This window comes from Ascaphus truei, chromosome 2 (assembly GCF_040206685.1).
Source record: "Ascaphus truei isolate aAscTru1 chromosome 2, aAscTru1.hap1, whole genome shotgun sequence".
NCBI lineage: Eukaryota > Metazoa > Chordata > Amphibia > Anura > Ascaphidae > Ascaphus > Ascaphus truei.
In genome coordinates, this window is record NC_134484.1 from 334,285,846 (window position 1) to 334,309,457 (window position 23,612).

Consider the following 23,612-nt stretch of genomic DNA (forward strand, 5'->3'; position numbering starts at 1 on the left):
TGCTTTGCTACCAGAAGCAGCATATATTGCATATTCCCTGGTGTGTTCCATTTTGCTATGCTTAAAACAAACAAAAATTATTAAATATACATTAAATATTGCATAGATGGGTACATGCCTTTATTCAATTGCAACTTCAATATATTTTTCGTTTTGGCAATGCTTCTTCAGATTGATATCTTCAATGTGTTCTATATCTTTGTGAACAATTATCTGATTGGTTGAAATTTGCTTGGTGATTATATAGAGTCAAATCAATGAAGCATTCACTTATGAAGCGCTGTAGAACAAATAATGTTCATTAGAGATTGTCAAATCCGCCCAAAATCCATTTCACAAATGTTTTTCCGCATTTTTAACCCAAAATCCGTTTTGTGGTGTAAAATCCACAAACGGATCTGGTCGGTTGTAATTAACGCAGATTCATCAAAAAATGCAATTGGATACAATCCGTGGACAGATTAGTAGAATCCAATCCACGGATTTCGCAATCCATTGGTGGATTCTTAAGATTCTTATTATTGGTAGTAACAATATTGAAAAAATCCGCAAAACACGAATTTGCCCTTTTAAGGTCGATCCGTTGAAATCCAAAGACCAAAGGAACCGGATGGTTCGCCGCAGATCCAAATCCGCCCCAAAAATGTGCCCATCTCTAATGTTCGTACACTGCAGTTAGTGACAGTATTGTAACCGTTTTGCTGAGCACACTTTTTAAGAAAGTTGAAATCTAACAAAGTGAAATAATTAACACTAGCAGCATGGAGACTACACAGATTAGTTCCATTTTCAGATCACAGCTAATGTAAATCTGAAACCACCCAGAAGAGTTGGCGGGATTTATAAGTAATTACATATCATGGGCCTTATTCCAGCTACATTTGAAATTGTCTGACGGCAACTGCCCGATTACTTTGAAAATACCTTCATGCAATGACTCGATAAAGCCGCAAAGCCAATCCATAGCTTTCTCAGGTTCATTAAATTCTGTCACCATTCAACAGTCAGCTTTGAGGAACAGTATATTTTTCCTTTCATAAATGAGAAACTCCATGGCAAATCTTCCATCTCCAGAGAAGGTTGTTTCCTGTTCAACTGTAAATTCATACTGTATGTTGAAACTAATCCAGTCTGGCAAGGCTATTACCACAAAAAAAAAAACTTCTTGAAAAAGTGGAGCTTAAGCAATGGCAATGTCACCCAATATATTTTTCTCATGCCACCACATTAAATTAAAAACATCTGTTTTATTTATACAGTTGCTCAAATAGCTCAAAGGATAGAATCCTACAAAATAATACATAAACCTTATAGCAAAAAATATACATATAATAATTTGTCCTTCTTTGCTTATATAAATGACGTATAATTTTGTATTTATATTTATATATTTAATATTTATATTAGTTGTGTGTGTCCATGTGTGTGAGCATGTGATAACTTTACAAGTTCTGTATTCAAACAGTTGAGTCCTTCATTGACTGAGAGCTTTAAAAAACATCAGCTTTAAAAGTCCTTGATGAAAAATTTGTGTCACCGCTGTGGGCAGAGAGCTGGTTTGATGCATTTTCCTCTGTGAAGAACTAAGTTGGCTGGGCAATGGCAACCAGCCACACATGGTCTACTGCATGGACCAATCTCATTCCAGTTTTCACATGTTTTGAGGCATCCGGGACCACAGGTATCATACACCGCTCCATGTTTACACTGGGTTGCTGGAAGAAAGGAAAATGCCATTGTTAATTGCTAATAAGAAATTGTACTTACATTTAAATATCATACAAATCCAAGAATGCAATTATGCACATCATGCAGAGTACACATCATTTTGTATAATGGTGCCAATGAGAGTGATTCATTAAACTCTGTTAATACAGGGAACATGAGGTTATGTTACTTAAAACAAGAAGGGACGATATATTCATGAATAAACGTGGTATTCAGAAAGCCAATTATATGCAAAAATAAGTTGTACTAGAGCTCATTAACATCGGTTTAACATCACATTATTTATGCAATAACTTGATATTGGTTAGATCATAACTTACTCTGGCATTACACCTGTTTTAGGGGGTGGAGAGGTTAGCCAATGGGCCATGGATTACTTTTGTGACTTTGAATTTTTTTATTTTTTAGGATTACAGTGATCGATTAGTTCCAGGGAATCTGTGACCCTGAAGATCAGGAAGAACCACTTTATGCATGGGGTAAGCATTTGTCTAATTCCCTCATTATTCCCTTTTGTGTCAGCAAAGCTATCTATGCTGTCCTTGAGAAGGCCTAGGTAACCTCCCTGGCACTGAAGGGTGAATGTGCACTTTATATATAGTGTACTATATATTGTAATTATGTTTAGGTATGCTATGTTTAATGTTTGTTCTATGTTGACTTGGTACTAGTCCAGTGCCTTGTAGCGCTATTACACTAATAGGGCTGTAAGCCATTCTTGTAGGTGGGGGGCATATTGGGGTGGGTAAAGGCGGTAGGCGATAGGGATGAGTGCCCCAGGTAGGAAGGTTAGACTCCTGGGGGGTGGTGGGGAGTTAAGCCATTGTAAACCATAGTGGTTAGTAATTAGTAAATGATTACATGTCAATGTCTTATTAGCCTTTAACACATGCAATTTTTAATTAGATAGCTGGTTAGGAGTAATAACCCTTTAGGTAACATAGCGGACATGAAGGCATGCATGATGCTTTCAATACTGTGTGCTCCAGGTATATATTACATATCAACTGCAGTGCAAGTTCTTTGGAACTTGTTTCTGCATTATTTTCTTAAGTGCCTCTTTGCCTGCAAATATTTCTAAAAAAAAAATGTTGAATTAGCAATCCACTTTGCAAATGAGGCTGAAATGCACTGCAGTCCCCTTTGCAAAAGTATCACATTAAACCTGTTAGAGAAATGGTAAAGTACAGTAAACTGATTTATGATAATGTTAACTAATATTTACTGATACTAAGTCATCTAATACCCGTGAGGACATAGCTAAACCATATACATTTGATGTTAGTCTAAGAATTTCAGAGCAATGTCTGTTTTATGATATAAAACATGTTTGTTCATATACTTGGTCTAAAACATTTTTTGCATACAAAACATTCTTACTTGGCATAGCAAACATAGCACTCATTACTTCAAATGCAAAAAAGTATCATGGGTCAACAGTTAAAGAACTATTAACGTGTATAGCCGGAATATTAGTTCACAGTGAAGTAGTTCTAAAATCAAGTTGTGTGTGGTTATATCTCATCTGAAGCATGAATTGAAAGCAAAGACTAAAAATGTGTTCAATTTGGCCTCTGTTTTTTCTTGATAGCTGTGTAAGCTCATTTGACAGGCAGTCCATAATTCAGGCTTATGACATCATAACCACATGCAGAAAAAGCTCCAAGCAACGAATTTCCTGGTAGAGATTACATATTATGTTTTATGGTAACAAAATGCATCTATGTCGACATGCTCTGAGCATTGTAGTATTCCAAAAGTTCTCATAAATTTAAGAGGCACAGGGGTATCGTAAAGAGTAAATTGTTATTCAGGCATACTGCCAAAAAGCACAGGAGTTCCAGAGAGAAACGTAGAGTGGTTAAAGTATTTGCAAGAGGTTAACATCCAAAATGCCCAGAGCTAAGGAACAACTCTAGAATGTGATTTACTTAGGGCAGATGGAGTCACAAATACAAATATGATGCAGTCATGTTCACAGTACCAAACTTTATCAATTTATTGTTTATACAGAAGAAGTGTTGTTCTGCTCTGCAGTGATAACCTGACTTTATCATAGCTACATAATTAAGCACAGACACAAAAACTGAGGAAAACCATGTCATTATTTGCATCATAGCCAATCCTTTGCATTTTAATCAATCTTATTTATAGTAATATTTCTAAGGAGTAATAACTGTACTATTCTCTAACCAGATATACCAGCTCTCCCTTTTATCCACTGAGATTCCCAATGCCTTCTCCTTATGTTTAGATTATATTGTTTAATGTACCAACATCGGAGGTTATCGCAGATGTAACTGTATTCTGTCAAGACCTCACAAATCTCTTTTTCTCCTGTACTGAAGAGGTACTTAAAAAGAAGAGTTGTGTGGTCTTAAGAGTTCATAGCTGTAGCAGTACACAAGCATTGATACCTTACTCACAAGTCTCTTCTGAAGCACCTATTCAGCGCACATGCAGAAATACACCTGTGAGGAACTCAACTGTTGGTAGCTGAATATGAACTAAAATTAGCAAAAAAATTGTTAAATGTAATATTGCATGAGATGCTATATGTGTCATGAAGGAGACTCCTGAAGCGGGTAGGACCTGAGTGGCTGGAACAGCGAGGAGCAGGCAAGAATTATTGGGGGTCACAGGCTGAGCTCGGTGGCAGGCAGCAAGCAGGAACGTCAGGGTCACATGCAGAGGTCGGAGGCAGGCAGAAAGCAGGAACAGCAAATGGAAGGCAGGAGCAGAACAGGGGAGCAGGAACTGAGACTAGGTAGCAGGGACTTAGATTTTGGAGCAGGGACTGAGGACAGGGCGCAGGGAACAAACAGGGGCAAGACAGATTACCAGCAAAGGCCTATAATAAAGGTACAGAACTCCAACACAGAACAGGAGAGGTACAGGAACAGAAGCTGCGGCAGAAGCATGGGCATAGGGAGTCTGACACATAACACAGACAAGAGAGGAAAAGGAAACAGGAACAATAAGGACAGAGGACAGGAGCAACAAGAGGAGACAGACAGAAAGACAGAGGAACAAAGAGCAGACAGAAACCAGCAGCATGCCCGATGGACAGAGAAAGGAACTACAGCTTGGAGCAGAATGTCTGGAAGACCCTGACCCTCACCCTCTCCAAGAGCATTCTCTGGACGATCCTCCAGGCTCTTCCCGGAGGCCTTGATGAAAGGCGAACTCAGGGTGACCCACCTCTGGTGGTTTGTCAATGGGAAAAACACTTGTCCCTACCACGATAGTGCAGGGACCAGCAACTGGCACATCGGGCACTGCAAAGAACCTCCAGATGGGTGCGTCCAACTTAAATGCAGGGGCATGAACATCAGGAACATGGGCATCTGGGACGGGTGCATCAGACTCTCTATACGAGTCAGTGGGGACATAGAGTTCACTTTCCATGGTCTCTTCTTGTGACCAACATATCTCTTTTAGTTTTGGAATCAGGAACTTCCCAAAGGGTACGTTCAACTCAATCACAGGGGCATGGACATCAGGAACATGGGCATCAGGGACGGGTGCATCAGACTCTCCATATGAGTCAGTGGGGACATTGAGTTCACTCTTCGTGGTCTCTTTTTGTGACTGCCATTTCGTTGTATAACTTAATGAGAATTTAAGAACAGCTATTTGAGTTTTCAGTTCTTGAAGCTGTCCTTCTGCATTTCTTTTCCCACTCAATGCAGTTAGCAGTTCAACTTCTTTGGAATTGAGTCGCGATTCCACATCTCCCAGCTGTCTCAGAGCAAAGCTTAAATCTGTTTCCTTTTCTTTATTTATGACCTGCAGCTGCCAGTACTCCTCCTGGACCTTGTCCAGCTCCAACTGCAGCCGGGCCTTTTCACGGGCTGTGTGGTCCAGAAATTCACAGGCATCGGCCATTTTGACCTCTTAGCGCAGTGTCAGGACAGCCACTTGACGGACGGACAACTCCTCTCTCTTCCTTTTTGGTGAGCTGTATCTTGAGCTCAGCAATCTGCAACTGCAGTGCTGTGAGTTGCTGGGATGTGGGTTCAGCTGCCAGTTTTAGCTCTTCCACTTCCAGGCTTTGCTGCAAGTTCCACTCTGCAGCAAGAGACCTCTGTTTGAGTGCATTCTGCAATTCTCCTCTCAGGGCCTTCATCTCTTCACTGTGCTCACTCTGAGATTGCTTCCATGCATCCTTCATTACCATTTGGAGCTCTGCCAATTCCTTCGCTAGGGTCCCAGCAGCTTGCCTTTCCAGGTTTCTTTCTCCTGGGTGTACAGACTGTTGGGGATTGAGCAATGTCTCTGCTAATCTAGCTCTTGCTTCAGTTTTTGGACTGCTTCGTGCTCCCTGTTATACAGAGTCACCTGGCTAAACTCCTCCTCCAGCAAGGCTCTTGTTATGCTCAGCGTGCCCTTCAGCTCCTCATGCTGCTCTCTGGGGGGACACGCTTCCCTGAGGTTAAAGGGTCAATTTTAATTCCTTCTGTAGTAACCACTATAATTGAAGTCACTCTTCTTCTTTCTCTTTGCCTTGAAAAACTCTGAAGAATCATTAGTACCGTGTTCACATTTATTGCTCAAGACTGTTTTCAAAGTGGGAGCCATAGCTTCAGACATGGGGAAACCAAACTTCCCAAGAAACCAGTAAAGAGGAAATGTGTCTTTAAAGCAGAAACATAGGAATGAACAACAGCAATAGACATAAACAGGGAGACAAAAAGCTAAGAGAGACAACTTTTAGATTTGAAACCATAGCATAAGTGATAGAAATATCATAAATTGTAGGGGAAACCATATACAGAAACTTGCAGTTATATCTGAAACTTTAGAATTAGGCATAGGAATATCACAGGTTGCGAGAAACTTGCAGTAACATCTGAAACCCAAGCAAAGAAATCAAAGCAAAGTCTGTCTTTAGAAATGCAAGTCTGAAAATCTGCAGTGACCCACCCAGAAATGCAGGGAGGGACAAGCCTTGTCTGAGAGTCTGAAATGGCAATAACAGGTACTGCAGAGAAGGCTTTTTTTTTTTTTTAAGGGAATTCTTGCAAAACACTTTGCAGCAACAAAACCCTTCAGGATCCCAAAATGGTATTTTCAAACACCAAAAAAAGTACTTATTTTCAGACCAATGCAAGTGGAAGGGGTCTGCTGAAGCAGGCAGGTGGTGGATCTGTTCCAGCGAGGTCCAGAAGTAGCCTTTGTTTTCTGTCATGAGGGAGACCCCTGAAGTGGGTAGGACCTCAGTGGCAGCAGGGACTTAGACTAGGAAGCAGGCACTTAGACTAGGGCGCAGGGACTGAAGCCAGAGAGCAGGGACTGAGTCCAGAGAGCAGGGCACAAACAGGGACAAGCCAGATTACCAGCAAGGGCCTTTAATAAATATACAGGACTCCAACATGAAACAGAACAGGTACAGGAACAGAAGCTGTGGCAGAAGCATGGGCATAATGAGTCTAACACATAACAAAGGTAAGGGAGGAACAGGAAACAGGAACTATAAAGGACAGAGGACAGGAGCAACAAGCGGAGACAGACAGAAAGACAGAGGAACCCAGAGCAGACAGAAAAAAGCAGAACACTCTGTGGACTGAGAAAGAAACTATGGCTAGGAGCAGGGTGTCTGGGAGACCCCGACAATATGACAGCAACATCCCTATGTGAAAAGTAGGGTTACACATGGCGTATGGGAAAGATTACACATGGCGTATGGGAAAGATCTAAGCCTTGAAATATTTAACCTAACCTGCTTTGTAACCAGTTAAAATCCTCACTCAATTAGGGTCTGATTCAATAAAATTTGAATTAGTTGAAAGAGGGCAATGGGTCAAAAACTGTTCAGGACTTCAATGGCAGCCAATTTCAGGGCGATGGCTGCTTGAGAGTAAATTGAATCAGTCCCTAAATGTGGGTAGCTGCACCACATGTGATGAGGACATTCCATGCATTGCACAACTACTGTTAATTCAGGAATTTAGTCCTTGATAAGATGTCTATCTCTGAATATAAAACATTGCAATTGTAAAGAGTCTTTGACAAAGGGCGACGGGCCAAAACGCGTTAGAGTTTTACCCACCCCTGTACAATGTCAACCATGGATTAAAGGACTTTTAAACATTTATTCAATGGTGTCTAGCCCCCAATTTCATTGCTGTGCTCCGCTTCACTCCTTCTTTAATACTCTCTACTACATCGCATACTATGCGTGATGCACGCTGACGGACCAACCACGCTTCAACTGTGAGTACCTCCTCTCCTTCAGACACGGATTGGACTCTCATAATATAGTACTCTTATGTGTGTTATTCTCCAGGGAGACGGTTATATACAGTAGTGTTCTTCATGCTGCTATGCACATACTGCTAACTTGAAGATTTGATAGTATACACTACAGGTCCCCCACATTCTAGGAGATTTATACAGACACACCGGATTTTGATATACTTCAAAGGGTGGATTTAAGTGGTTCTCCTTATACCATTTAAACCCTTGTATTACTCAAGACATTATCATATTACAATGATTCTCTACAGTTGAACATCGAACTTTGAAACTTTTTCCTATCTTTTGCTTAATCCAATGTATAAATGGGAGTCAAAATAATTTCTCCAATGTACTTGAAAAAGGAATCTCTCTCTGATTCACAACTTTAAAATTACCTATAGTTGCCTCATGGATGACTATAGTTTACACAATAATACCAACATAAAATGCAAATTTAGCAGTGTTTATAGCACTGATAATTAATGGTAATTAAATTGTTCATGTTCTCTCCTATTTTATTATTATGGTATCTGTCTGTGGAGAACATATTTTTCTAGCTGATTTCCAATCGTATTCACATTTAGTCCAAAAGTAAATTCAAAATACTGTATGGTTAATGTAGGTAGCAGTTCCCACCACTTGTTTATTTTACCACCCCCACCTCTCTATTTTTGTTTTTACATATGTGAGAAGCAGGGAATCTCCAGAGCTAACCCAAGTTAATTTCAGCTCCGGCGTCCCTTGGTTCCCAAGATACATACCTGTAAACGTAGCATCGGTACTGTTCCCTTCATGGAAAACAAAATGGCAATTTAAATCTTCCGTGATATGCAGACAAATAGGAAGCTGCAACATCATCTATCATGGCTTCCTATTGGTCCATGTGACGTGGAAGAGTTAAACAACCAGGAAGTACTGATACTAGCATTCCTGATATGTATCCCGCATACCAGGGTGATCACTGGAGCTGAAATTAACTCAGTTCAGCTCTTGGCACCCCTGATCCTCCTCCCCCCCATTTAATAAGGAGGAGTCTGGGGTGCAGGGGGAGGCCTGGGAAAGGCTCTTCCCCTGTAATATCTCATTGATTTTTTTCAGGTCACATATCAGGTGTTTCATTTGTGAAATTAGTCCTTTTTATTTGTTAGTAAAATGCTTTACATTAATGTCCCACTAATTACTGGAAAACAGTAAACCCACAATGAGATGAAACACCACATTTTGGCAGGAAGCGTTTTTCAAGTTTACAGTATGCGGTCACGCCTTACCAATTAGCTAGACAGCAAGCTTCTCCTTCCACATGGGTAAGAAAAGAGATAATTTTAATATGCATTCTCTTTAACATTTCCATTTACCTTCTTTCCCTCTTTTCTGTGAATGGTAATGTTTTTAATTCATGTGGCTCTGCCGCTCAAGGGTTCTTAAGAAGTTCTGATACAATAGTGTCTTTAACTTTGTTATGATAGTAATGCAAAGTGTGTGTGCTCAGACATTCAGAGGCCCATGTATAAAGTATCGCTACAAACAATTTTGGAGTAAAAGTGATGCGCAGAAGAGTAACAAATTAATGTGTCTTGGTGCCCCAATGTAAAACTGATCTTGATGTGTTGTGCATTTACTTTTTTTTTTTTACTAACAAAAATGTTGCCAAGGGTGGAAATAGAGGCAGAGCTTGAATGTTGTTGGCAGTGCACATATGGAAATAATATGTATATAAACATTCCAAGCATGTGCCATGTTCGTACTCAAAATCAATTATTTCTTGACGTAAAATAAAATGCAAGTAAACAATTGTTAGTGCATTTCTATGTATAACTTGAAGCACATTCCAATGGTGCACAGCAACTGATGAGTAGCACTCCTGAATTTAATTCAAATAGAAATCTGTCATTTATTTACCAATGGTTCAGTCCAAACGCAGTGGACTTTTCTAAATGTGCCAAGAAGAATAATAATAATATTTTTTGTTACATAACACTGACAGCTACATAGAATTTTGCAGGCATAATAAGGCCATAACCCATAGAACTTACAATCTAATGTTGGAAATAAAGTGACTTGTCTACGGAGAGCTGTTGAGTTAGTGCTTTTCCTCACTGAGCCAATCTTTCAGCCCAAATAACATGGGATAACATGTATTGACTATACATATTTATAGGTATGTCGATTACATGACATTTTTGTTAGTATCACAATATATCAAGCCTCAAATGTGAGCCACAGGGTTTTTAAAAAAAATTTTTTTACCAAGATCTGGAGTAAAACAAGTGTCAAAGAATTACACCAGATTAATCAAAGGAAAAACTTCAACAGCCCCCATAAATAGGAGTATTATTTTTGTTTTATATATATATATATATATATATATATATATATATATATATATATATATATACGAAAGTCCTAATAAAATGTGATAAAAGTACACAATATCAAGATTTCTGCTTGAAAATATAGATTAGCATAAGTATTCCTAAAAAGTAATAATGAGTCCATTCGTTGGAGCCAAATCAATGGCATAAACAAAGTGTCATCATTTTTAAGTACAAATAAATACAGTAGTGATGCATGGGAAAGCAATCTTAAGAAAATCTTTCCCATGTTGAGGCTGTAGCATGACACCGACATCAAGGCATGCAGATCATTAATTCTCCTTCAAGAACATATTGCTCTGTAAGCTTTAAAGTACAAAGCTTAGACTGGGAATGATGTGTGCTTTTCCTGCTTCATATTTGCTCTAATGCTTGTTTTTACTGTAGGCTAAAGCAATCCAATGCCAGAGATAAATGGTTAGCATACACATTATATATTGACTGAGAAGCTAACAGGGGTTCAGAATCCAAAGTGCAGGAAACATGCAAATTTGTAATTGTTTAAATTGGTACCAGGATTTTGCCATTGAGAGGCTGTATTGTGCCAGCAGGGATAACATGTGTTCAAATTGTTTGCAAACTGAATGGAAGGAAAATCTTGAATCCATCAATACTACGCCTCACCCAATTGTGGCTTATTTTGTTTCCTCAGTAATGAGGATCCTTCAGACTGCTGTGTTTCAGCTGTCAGAAAAAAAAGTCGGATGTGGTGAAAAGGAAATAGGGGCTTCAAGAAGACAGATGTTCTGAGCTGTGTAAGCGTGATCAGACAGATGTTAAAAGTGGCATTGAGTCCGATTAGATGGGAAGACAAAAAAAAACACTGGCTCACTTAGGCACGAGCTGTTATTCAATTTCACTAAAATTAACACCTTCGAGCAATGAAAAATGCCATTGCAGAGCCAAGTAAAACAAATCATAAAACTAATTGAGAAATGTTCATGTAACTTTTAAGTGGCCAAGCCAGTTTCATGAGTCTTGCTAAATCATCTGAGTTACAGAAGTATTCATTTTCCCACTCATGTTCTGTTACCCTCTCCTCAACTGACCTCAAGAGTCTCATCTTTTAGCTGCTTGTCTGAGTCTTTGATTGCATAGTAACCAAGTAATGTGAGGTAGGCAAGTCAGATACTCAAAGGCAATACAAGAGCAGATAAAAGACATATATTAAATATAAAGAGAGGTGCCCCAAAGAAAACATCCTAAGGTCCAGGAAAGTGTTTTGATGAGGGAAGGAAAATGCCCTACTACTTCATTCTCCAGTGCTAGATCAAATGAGAAACTGTATAGTCCAGTGATTTACTCACAGATCTTGATTTGTACTTTTTCGTCATTAGATAAAATGAAAGAATAACTGAAGATTAGAGGTACCACATAATTGATGCAGAAAAGCCAGCGTATTTATCATCTATATTTATCCTCTTGGAAAATATGATTTACCACACTAGTATTACACTGTTGCTGGTTTGTTGCAATACATTATATTTTGGCATAGTAGTGAAAAAAGGAATAACCAGAAAAATGTTTATATGAGTTCATTTTTGGAAAATATGTTGCTTTTTCTTGTGTTTATAGAACTCAGCAAAATTGTTTCCCCGTGGAATAATGTACAGATAGGAAAAGCCGAGTAAGCAAAGGGAACAGAATATTCTTAATTACAATGCAATGCTTGAGTGGTGTGTACATATATACATAATATGAATCTAGGTGTTGCTACTTGTAAAGGATGATTGATGAAAGGCAACTGAACTCATCAGCAAATATTTATTTCAGATGTAGCTGCATCTACAATACTTACAAAAGTGTATATTATACACAGACTGTATTAATATTACCTACCAGGTAATAATTGATCATTTGGAACACAGATATGCAAAACGCCTTCTGTTTTCATTTGTCAGCTCAATATACGGTGTAGTGCCCACTCAAGGAAATAAGGATCTTAATTACTACATGCGAGTCTCTATCCACTAAAAGACATGCATCTTCATCTTAGGGCTAGATTTAGGTAAAGCACATCTACACTACAGTATATTGCCAAAGTTGGTTGAAGTGGTGAGAGCAAAAACTGTTGTGGATTAAAGCCTGTAAGTCTGTGAAGGAATGTAGAGAAGAGACAGAGTATTTTACTATAAACCAGACACTGGAAAGCTGCACATTTACCAGAAGCAATATGTTAATCCATGTTGTATTCCTTGCTTCTTCGTTGGTCAAGGACTTATGGTTTGCAACAGACTGACAATATTTCAGATGCTTTTATTGTAACCATGCAATCAATGATGGGATGGAACTAGTAGAGAGAATGCTGTTCTCAGCTCTGCTCCCATCTGTTCTAATTTGATATTGCAGTTATTTTCTTCAACCAAATATATCAGTGAATATAATTTGCAAATGTGACCCATGCTACTCCACACACTGGAGGTTCAACATCTTAATATGTATGTATGTGTAGGAGATGTATGCAGAGATTAAAACAGGAGATGTATGCCAGGGGGAAACTAATATAGACTTTTTATTAGCTGAAGTTTTAACAACATAAAATACAGCTTATGTTTCAGAAAAAAAGGAGCACTCAAAAAACATACTTAGCTCCATGTGGAGTGCTTACTACCAAAGACATTAGTCCCTATCTGTGGACTGGAAAGCTAAGCCTCTTATCAACAATAAACCACAGATTCAGTGTGGGTAAGTTTTACCTTCGGCCCCTGGCTTTCTCCTGGCTGGGATAGGGTGTGAAACATCGATGTGCTGGGTTCTCTCTCTTCAGCGTTCCAGAGTGGTAGCTTCCCTGATCAGAGAGTCCTGAGACTTCTGTCAAGCAGGCTTTTAAACACTGATAATGAGCCAGGTGGAAGCTGGAAAATTGCCTCTGGCTGTTCAGGCTGAGATTAACCAGCTCACCCCTGGACTCAGTAGCTAGAGATAGGCTTTTACCTGCAAAGCCGTTAGACAGGGTAAACACATTGTCAAATACCTCCCCCATTTGTGAGTAGCCAGGGCTACTCACAGCCAAAACCTCTCACTCCACTTCCTCTTGAGTCCTATATGTAGATCGAGATAGGTCAGAGGAGGGGCAGATAATAGTTAACCTGGGGCTGGAGTCTTTTTTTCTTTCTTTTACTTCCAGTCATCAAGTCCTTAAGATTCCCTTTAATCTCATCAGCATCTTCCATACCGTCGGGGAGTTCCTTAGGCTTCCGGCGACACCTGAGAATCTGTGTCTTTTCTTTTATCCTGAGGCAATGAGCAGTGAGCATTGAGCTGGTTCAAGGCCGGCGGCCTTTTTTTCCTTTTTAAGCCTTGAGTAATCTGTCTCTTAACCATCATGGTTTTCTATAGAGTAAAGTCTTTTCTCCGGGCGATTTTCACTCCTACCAACAATTTTCTTTTTTTCACCTTTAGGGCAATTATCTGGTACTGCACTTCTAAATTTTCTTGTTCCATTTATTTCTTCACCTTTGTATCTTCTTCGTGAAGGTCCCAGTTCTGAACCGACACCAACACAAAGATTTCTAGTCCTGTGCTGAGACAGATAACTCCTGGCGAGAGACTTCCAGCTCTATAGTGAGAGTGTGAACCTCTTTCTGGGAGATTTCCAGATCTGCACTGAGACTGCAAAACTCCTTTTGATAGATTCGCAGCTCTGTGCTGAGACTACAAGACTCCTTCTGAGAGAGGTCAAGCTCAATACTGAGACTGAGGGCCTTCTTGCAAGAGCCTTTCAGCTCTGTCTCCTCATACTTCTGCTTCCAGTCAGCAATAATTTCATCAGAGCGGCTCAGCTTCTCGTATATGGCAGTAAAAGCAGCGTTTGCCATTTCCAGCTCAATCATCAGGTCCTTCAAGTCGCTATGCAAGTGACGCTCTATTATTTCCAAAGTTGCATACTCAAGGCGAGCTGGGAACAGAGACCTCTGTAGTTTGGCATTGGCTTCTGAGTTCTTTTCCAATTATTCAGGGAGGAGATCACAGTCATGTCTGTCAGTTTGCGGTGCATCGTGAGTGCTGGTCAAGGGATTGTCACTTATTTGTTTAATCTCCGCTTCCCTGGTACTGTTTGTTGAGGGTTTCTCCCAGTCAGAATTGTATAGACACCTCTTTAGGGCACACAACTTCTGCCTTGGGACCTCTGGAGATTCCACCACTCCTGGGACGAATCAGCCAGTTGCTCTAGACTTCAGGGCATCTCAGCCCCATTCTCATGTCGGAGGGTCATCTGTAACTTCCATGGTAAACTGAGAACCTTTTTTCTTTATCTTCCTCTTTACTTTGGAAAACTCAACCCAACCATGCTTTTCTTGCATTTGCAGTAGCTGTACAAGGACTTAGAGATACGACTCTTCCGTATGCCCAGGGTCCATACAACCGCAACATCTTATGGGCGTTTCGTTGGTGCTTCTCATTTCTGGGACCATATAGGAATCACACTATAATCATCATCATCATCATCATCATCATCATCATCATCATCATCATCATCATCATCATCATCATCATCATCATCATCATCATCGTCATCGTCATCATCATCATTATAAGACCTGGAGGGACAATCTTTCATGTGGCCGGATTCATTACAGAATAAACACATTTTACCCTTCATTCTGGCACTTACAGGTGTATTTTTCACACTGACATCGGAAGGCGCTACTGCATCAATACTTTTCTGTATATGCCAGAACCAGAGCTAGTAGTCATACACGTGGGGCAGACTTCACTTACAGAGTTCATACCTCACAGGCGTTTCTGTAGAATTCTTATTCCTGGTGAGCGGCCATTTTAGAAACCCATTTTTTTTTATTCTTGCACAAGTGGTGGGGCAGACTTTATTCCCAGAATCAATAACTTGTTTAGGTCACCGTCTGTAGCAGTCCTCCCAGTTGCACTATGCATTTGTTTTCTGCCTGGATTTGTAGCTCACTATTCTGGTCACGTCTGCACGTGTTTCCCCTATCTTACTCCTGTTACACAAGCGGTTGCAGGAACTATTGCAAAAAAAAAAAAAAACACTAATTTTTTTTATGCCGGTCTCTGGGGTCCCTTTCAAATCCAAGGGCGACTCTCATCTCACTTCTGACACCATATGTAGATGATGCGTGCAGAGGTTAAATCAGGAGATGTATTTTAAGGGGGAAATAATATAAGATTTTTAATAGCTGAAGTTTTAACAACATCAAATACAGCTTATGTTTCAGCAAAAAAAAAAGGAGCACTCAAAAAAAATCATACCTAGCTCCATGTGGAGTGCTTACTAACACAGACATTAGTCCCCATCTGTGGGTTGGAGGGCGAAGCCCATCACCACCAATAAAACACAGATTTCGTGTGGGGTAAGTTTTTTTTACATTCGGGCCCGTGGCTTCCTCCTAGATAGGATAGAGGTTGAAACATTGACGTGTTGGCTGATCTCTCTTCAGCAGTCCAGGGTGGTAGCTTCCTGGATCAGAGAGTTCTGAGATTGCTGTCAAGCAGGCTTTTAACCCCTGCTGATAAGCCAGGCGGAAGCTGGTTAATTGCCTCAGGCTGTTCAGGCTCAGATTAAGCAGCTCCACACTGGACTCAGTAGCTAGAGATAGGCGTTTACCTGCAAAACCATTAGACAGGGAAAACACCATGTCACAGTATATACTGTAAGTGCCATTGGATTAAACAGAAATGCTCTTCTAGTTTGTCACAAGGTACTGTATGACAATCTTCAACCACTCTACCTGTTCACTTCCAGCATCAATATGGTTACTAGAACTTTGGTGGTGATTCATTAAAGTTGCAGTTCAAGCAGCCATTTTAATTTTTTAGTTTTTTTCCCATTCAATATATGCATCAATACGATCTGCACACTGACAAGTGATTAGCTAAGCTGCACATCGATCCATTCTCCTGTAATTTATCGCTTTGCTCAGGGTTATTTAATTCAGTTCTTGCACAGCATTGTGGGCAATGTAGTCCAGCAATATCATGTGACTGGGCAGTTACAATTGGTGCACTGCTAGGGAGAGGGCAGGGCTCAAGATCCAGAGCCTATCACAAGGGGGAAGGGACAGTGACTTTGGAAATGGTTTCTATAGAAACAAAAATGCTTCCTACATTAGCAACATAAAAAATGTCTAATATTTTTTTTTAATGCTACAAGTATTTTCTCGTAGTACAGAACTGATTTATTAAAAAAACAAAAACGTAGGGTATTGCTTGAAATGCAGCTGTAAGATGTGATGTGAGGGAGTAAAGTGTTAACTCCCTCATTGTGCAGGCTCAGGAGATCACACCTTAGCTCTGCAGCTGTTCGTAATTAGCTTCTGATACATGATAGTCCAGTCCACCTCAACCTTTACCTATGAGAGTCCTTGCATGCAGGTACTAACACCTAGCAGAGTAACAAATATACTGTACACTCTCAGGAGAAGATTATCTGGTGGTCTCTTATTTGCTCAGATATTTTTGATATTAACTGGGGTTCCTTGCGAACAGCTGTCTGCAGCACACAGCAGTAATTCTTCACTTCCAACCAATCAGTATATATATATAATTTTGGTGCATTGTTATTACTTACCATGGCCAGAATATATATAGATTTCTAACCGCATGGGAGTGTTAACAAGCCAATCAGGACCAATTTAGTTGTTCTACTTTGATTTTGCTCTACTACTTCGCTGTGCTAATTAACATCCATTGCATATTATTCCCCTGTTGTTTTATAAGTAGATACAAAAGTACAGCGGCCTTGTCAGGGATGTCCCTAGGCGTCTTTTGATCAATATCAGTATACTGAATCAATGACTATCAATTAAAAACTGCTATAGCTAGTACTTGTTGCAGCATCTACCTGGGAACAATATTGACTGCAATCTAAACCTTTTGATCTACTCTGCACTAGGACTGCAGCCTGCCAACACTTCAGCTACCTAAGGCAAGTTTCAATTACAGAGATTTTGATACACGGCTTGTTACATTAGGCTACATGGTAACAGCATTTGCAGCACTCCGTAACCTATTGAGCCATACCTTCTGTGCTCAAATAAAAAGGAATCATTCTGGTCAAGATTTTCTAGTTAGATTATCTAGGACATTATACCCTTAACATCATAAGGGCCCAGGCACTTACCAACACCATCAATTATACACAGTTCATTTGTGTAATTAGTACTATGTGATCTACAGCTATTAACTCTGTTCTCTGAACACTGCCTGTGGACATTCGCCACATCCTGCTGTAGTAATCTACATCAGTTCTGGATGTTTGTACCCGTAGGGATTAACATTTAAATTTTTATTTCTTGGTGTACTGTATGTATATAAGTTGGACACATTGTGGACGTTATTCATTTTAGGTATGGTATTCAAGTACCATTGTTCTGAATTAAAGTTGATTTTTAATACTATCGTTCTGCTTATACTTTATTATTGTGTTGTGTGCACCGCATATAGGATTTCTCAATGGGTTTACTTCTCTAATACAACTTTACTGTTCCAATTAGCTTCTGAGCAAGATAGCCCTTTATAAGACAGGAAGTTGCTTAGGTACAGTTCTTCCTATTCCTCAACCTGAGAGATCTCAAGGGGTCAAGTTGCCCAGAGGGATTTTCCTGTGAACTGCAGCACTCCATGTCCCATGAGAAAAGGAGCAAGGAGGAGGCAACCTCCCAGAGGATGTGCCTGGGATGGAGGTGGACTTGCCTCCACAGATAAAGCAAGGTCTGGAACAAGCTTGATGTTGCTCTATGTACCCGCAAAGCTGTTTCCCTTCTCTGCCTACCTAAATAAATGACATTATTCTAAGAATTAAGTGGTATGAGTCCCTTACTGACCCAACCATGAGTTCACCCTGTTACATATAGTGACCGAAATGGGATAGCGCCTCCTGTGGTCAGTGCAAGGAACACACCTGAAAATTCACCAGCATGAATGTGGAAGAAAACTGGTGGTCAGTTGAAAACCAGGCAGCTGCATTCCCAACGCCAGAGTTGTGAAAGATGACGGAATGGTGGTAGATTTCATGGAACTGGAGACCAGCGAAATCCGCAAAATATGTTTTGGAATGTGGTGAGCCGGGTCACACGAAGCAGTAATTTCCCTACATAAAGGAGTTTGAGGCAAGCCAGGCTACAGAGCAACAGCAAGCAACGTGTTGTGGGTGCAAGAAAAATGCAGAAGCATGAGTGTGAGTAGTTTTCTTACCGAGGAAGCTGTACAAACATTTAAAGATGACCCTAAGACATAAGGAAAGCGTGTGTTGGAGAGGGGCCGAGATATCTGCTGTCCGGGATGTCTGCTGTACGAGATTTGTTCTGAATGCCAGATTGACTGGCAGATTCATCCCGAAAATGGCGGAATCACAAAAGGCTTCTCAAACAGACAGGCTGGGCCGGAGCCACAGAAGACACTTGAGCAAGTTGAAAAATAAGGAGCTGATTCCACTTGCTCGGTGTGGAGGTTTCCTGAGGCCAGACCTTGACGAGGCAGAGGATCCAGTGCAGAAGCCGTGTACTCAGAAGTTGCATCTATTCGGTTCTGAAACTGAGAATCCCTCCATAAACAACACCAAAGACGCAGATCAGGAACAAAAGACTGATGATTCCTTGACCCACGCTCAAAATGCACTGCAAACTGCCAGACATGACTGATCTCCTTTGTAAACTGTGTCTATTTGCAGCAATCACTAAGTGTGTATCTTTGGAGAAGACAAATCATCACTTGCAGAGCCAGTTGGAGGACATGTTGAATAATCTGGAGAGGTCAAACACTGCTGCTGCCAAGAACCAGAGCCTTTTTTATCAAGACATTGAAGCGGAACTATGAGGAGGCATAGTCAGGGTGTAAAGTCTCTCAGAAGGATGCTCGCAGTCTCAGCACAAAAGTATATAAATTGAAGGATGCCTATGAAAAAGTCCCGAGTAATTTAGAATAGTAAAAAGACAGAAAAGGAATCTGAAAGAGGAGATTTCATATTTGATTGACCAAAATAAAAGTCAGTAAAAAATCAGTAAAAAAAATCAGTAAAAATGCATCTGCAATGCCATTGAAGTATCAGAATATGCTTTCCACAACATGCAGACTAGAAGAACCCAGTTAAGACTGAGAAGTGGCATTAAAATCCAGTCGTGGAACTGTGCACACGTTGCCCGAAACTGCTTTCTCGCAATGAAAGCATTTGCTATAAAGGTTAAGTCTGTGATAAGAATGAGGTACAAATATATCCATTATTGCGCTCACAGAGAGTCACCACTGTTTGTCCAACTGTCTTTTCATGAGACTAAAGTAAGGCATCAAAAAAAAGAAGCACAAGACTACAAGTTTGCCAACTGCAAAAGAAAGAGTCCAGGGTTAGCAGTTAGGTGTGATGAGACCTGCAACAAAATTGACGTCTGGAGATCAAGGATGCTGAGCCAGACGCAAATGATCTTTCCAGTGACAAAGGGGTTATGTTTTTTGCGGAAGAGCCCGAGATGGATGATGAAGGCCGAGGTCCCCTTGTACTGATGAAGCTCCAAGACATTGCTACTGACATACCTCTCCAGATGTCACTTGGGAGTGGCAAAAAAGTGTGAAATTTCAGTGCCGGTGTTGGACCAATCCAATTCTCACTGCTCTTTGCCTTAAGATAAAAGCAAAGAGAAACAGATCTATGGGGTTTGTCAGAAGCCAAATAAATAATCCAACAGTATGAAAGACACAGAAGGGATTATTAGCGAAGTTTGAGGACTTGTTGGAATGGAAGTCCAAGAAGTAGAAAAATAGAGGAAAACCTGAGGTCCCCGGCAGTGAGAATATCATTGATGTGTTAAGGAGCTAACCCCAAAGTAACACACATGAAAAAGTCAGATAATGATTACACCTGGAGACCAGGGATTTATTAAGAGACCGGGGTTATACTTGGGGAATTGTTCACCCTCAGTGATTCAGTATTGTTTTCTTCCCGGTTTGCTCTAGAGGAACAAAAACAAGCACAAGTTAGAGAAAGAGGCTGGTATTCCCCAATTACAAAAGGATGCTACCGAACTAATTACAGTATTCTCCTGGGTTGGGATTCGTACCAAAATTTTCACAGAAAAGGTGACAATTTGGATGTCCAGACTGATCAAGATCTGTGGCCTTGTGAAATTGAACTCAGCATGAACCTCTGTTTAGTGTTCCCAAACAGATGGTCTAGCCAAGTGCTTCAATAAAAACCTAAAGAATAGGGAAAGAAACGTTGTCTCCGCTGATGCAAGGCATTGGGGTAAATTGCTTCCACCTCTTCTCTTTCTGTTTTTGAATTGCTGTATGGAAGACAACCGAGGGGTCCTGGAACTGGCAAATGAAAGGTGGAAAGAATAGTTCCCAAGGGCAGGCAGCATAGAAAAGTGAACAAATAGAAGAAATAGACAAGTGCGCACAAGAATATAAACTTAATAAAAAGTGTTAATTGCGATAACAATTATAAATCAAAAACACCCCACCATGTGAAAAAGGTAAATAAATGTATACCAATGTAGATGAGCGTCTGCTGCTGTGCAAAAGGGTAGCCCAAGACCCTAGAATCTAGTAACAAAAAAACAAACAAAGCGCACAACACTCATCGTGAAAAATGTAATAAACTGTGTTTATATATAAGGTGTTTCAAGGTTATGCGTACATCAAGGTTGATTTAATCAAGCATAGAGCCACAAAGTGGCAGTTACCAACGGCTGCAACCAGGAACCGCCGAGACTTCTCTCCCCTTTCCACACACGCAGTAGGTAAAATACCGGATAGTTGATGACTCTGCCACAGTCTCAATGTCCTGTATATGGCGTCAGTACGCTTAGTGGATCCTGGGGAGTAGTTGTCCTTTGCTCGCAGGTTGTACACAGGTTCCCCTGCAAACCTTACTGCACTTCCAGATCAGTCAAGCAGCGTGGCGGCGTGATCCAGCGGTCCCGTCTGTGACTTCAGAGCGTCCGGTCTGCTCTGAGTCGCGGCGTATGCCCGTCCTGCTTCAGACCTCACTTGGCAACCACAGAGGCAGGCAACATCACAACACATGCGCAGAAGAATGGAAATCAACTCAGTGTTCAGCAAACCGTTTGACCTCACAACAATAAAATACACCGTGGAATATAGATATTAAAAATATATAGGTTGAATGGTATCTCTCCAACACGTTTCGTAGCTCAAAGGCCAATTCTTCAGGGAATAAAATTTGGTTGCCAAGTGAGGTCTAAAGCAGGACGGGCATACGCCGCGACTCAGAGCAGACCGGGCGCTCTGACGTCACAGACGGGACCGCGGGATCACGCCGCCACGCTGCTTGACTGATCTGGAAGTGCAGTGAGGTCTGCAGGGGAACCTGTGTACAACCTGCGAGCAAAGGACAACTACTCCCCAGGATCCACTAAGCGTACTGACGCCATATACAAGACAGTGAGACTATGGCAGAGTCATCAACTATCCGGTATTTTACCTACCTGCGTGTGTGGAAAGGGGAGAGAAGTCTCGGTGGTTCCTGGTTGCAGCCGTTGGTAACTGCCACTTTGTAGCTCTATGCTTGATTAAATCAACTTTGATGTACGCATAACCTTGAAACACCTTATATATAAACACAGTTTATTACATTTTTCACGATGAGTGTTGTGCGCTTTGTTTGTTTTTTTGTAGCATAGAAAAGTATCTGTTGCACCCTATAGAAATTGAGTAGTCTAGGAGTGTTTTTACAAGGAAACCTACGAGGAGCACAGGAAGGGCATTGTGATAGTGGCACTGATAAGGGAATTTCAACCAGAAGATAGGGAGTTACATTTCCGTAGTAACTGCTAAGGTAATCAAGGGGTTGACCCCTCCCGCAACCCTCCCAGGAGGCCTAACCACACACCCCGGGGAAACTACAACCTTCACCCACCCCCTCTACCACCAATAAAGCGGGTACTGCTGTTCAGCAGGTAAACCCTTCATTACCTTAGTGGTTAGCCACTATTTGCCGCGATTTGCATTCCGGAGCTACTTGAATAGCAGTTATCGTCAAAAAATGCGGGTTTCACCATTTTTTTACCTACTACGCTTGTAAAAAAATCTGTTTACAAATGATTTGCTTTATGAATAGCTCCACATGCAAAATCACTTGTAAAGTGCACTTTACAAGCGTTAAGTTACTTATCGAAGCTACTAGTATAGACCCTTAAGAGTACATGTCAAATTTCTAATATTTTTACAATAAACAGGCCTCTATATAGAACATATATACACTATGTACAATATATGTCACCATTTATTTGGCCACTTACAGTACTGTATCTCAAAGTGACTAAGGGCCTTAATCTATAAAGTGGTCTAGCTTTCTGTGCGGTAGCACCAATCTACTTTATAGAATAGGGCCCTAAGTGTTGCTTTAAAATAAAAAAAAACAAATTAATCTAACAGGTTTTATTTTTGAACATTCTTCTCATGTTAATTGACTTATCAGTACCTCTGTTAATTCACTAAATTTTTTATTTATTTTTTAATATTTTTACATTTTTTGTCCATGGTGAATTGATACATAGTTGAATTATTGATTGTTTAAACAGTGCTCCTGCTGACATGACTGCTTTTGAAACCCGAGGTTGTTTATCAACTTAGAGAATTGATTAGGCTATTTCTGATAACCATACCTGCACAATTGTTTTCTGGTTTCCAGTGAACTTGGACCCCTTCTCTTTGACAAGCTCTGGCATATGCAATGAGTGACTCGCAGTAACAATTTTTATGCACAGGGCATTCACACATGTCTGTTACACAGGACCTAGGGGAAATAATACAAATAAAAATGAACAATAGGTAAAGCATTGCTAAATATCATTTGCTATCTTAGATAATAAAGCATATTAAGTATAACCAGAATCTTTTTAAATATACTGTAGTATGAAATCAAGTGCAGCAGACATTTGTAAAGCATATTCCAGAGAATAAAAAATGTACCATGTAGCAATAAATGATCAACCCCTTTTAACCTTTTGTTCTAAAACTTAGTGTACAGTACGTGTACAAAAAAAAACCACATTACGGCATTCATTCGCTATACTCTGAAATGGATGTTCCTGAGAAAAACCCCTTTCCATTCAAATAAATGGAGGTTTTTGGCAAGTCGCAGGGCAATTGGCAGCTTCAGACCACAGTATATTGAATCACTCCCTTAGACCTAAAATCCTGACAGCAAAATGATAAATATCACAGACTGTCGTACTATCTATTGTTCAACATCTGTAACGTAAAAGTAAACTGTATCCCATTTGATAACTTTTGTATATAATAACAGAATGCAATATAAAATGTACTTGAAAAATA

General features: G+C 40.3%; 1 protein-coding gene across 2 annotated transcripts in view; it reads right to left on the reverse strand.

Moving 5' to 3' along the window:
- Positions 1 to 212: 212 nt before the first annotated feature.
- Positions 213 to 23,612, reverse strand: part of BMPER (BMP binding endothelial regulator) — a 383,811-nt gene continuing 360,411 nt past the window's right edge. For both annotated transcript variants that reach the window (XM_075586672.1, XM_075586673.1), the window contains 2 exons: positions 22,940 to 23,070; positions 213 to 1,715 (listed from right to left, as the gene is read on the reverse strand). In XM_075586672.1, the coding sequence (XP_075442787.1) occupies positions 1,534 to 1,715; positions 22,940 to 23,070 (313 nt within the window). In that variant the 3' untranslated portion in view covers positions 213 to 1,533. The remainder of the gene's footprint in view (positions 1,716 to 22,939; positions 23,071 to 23,612) is intronic.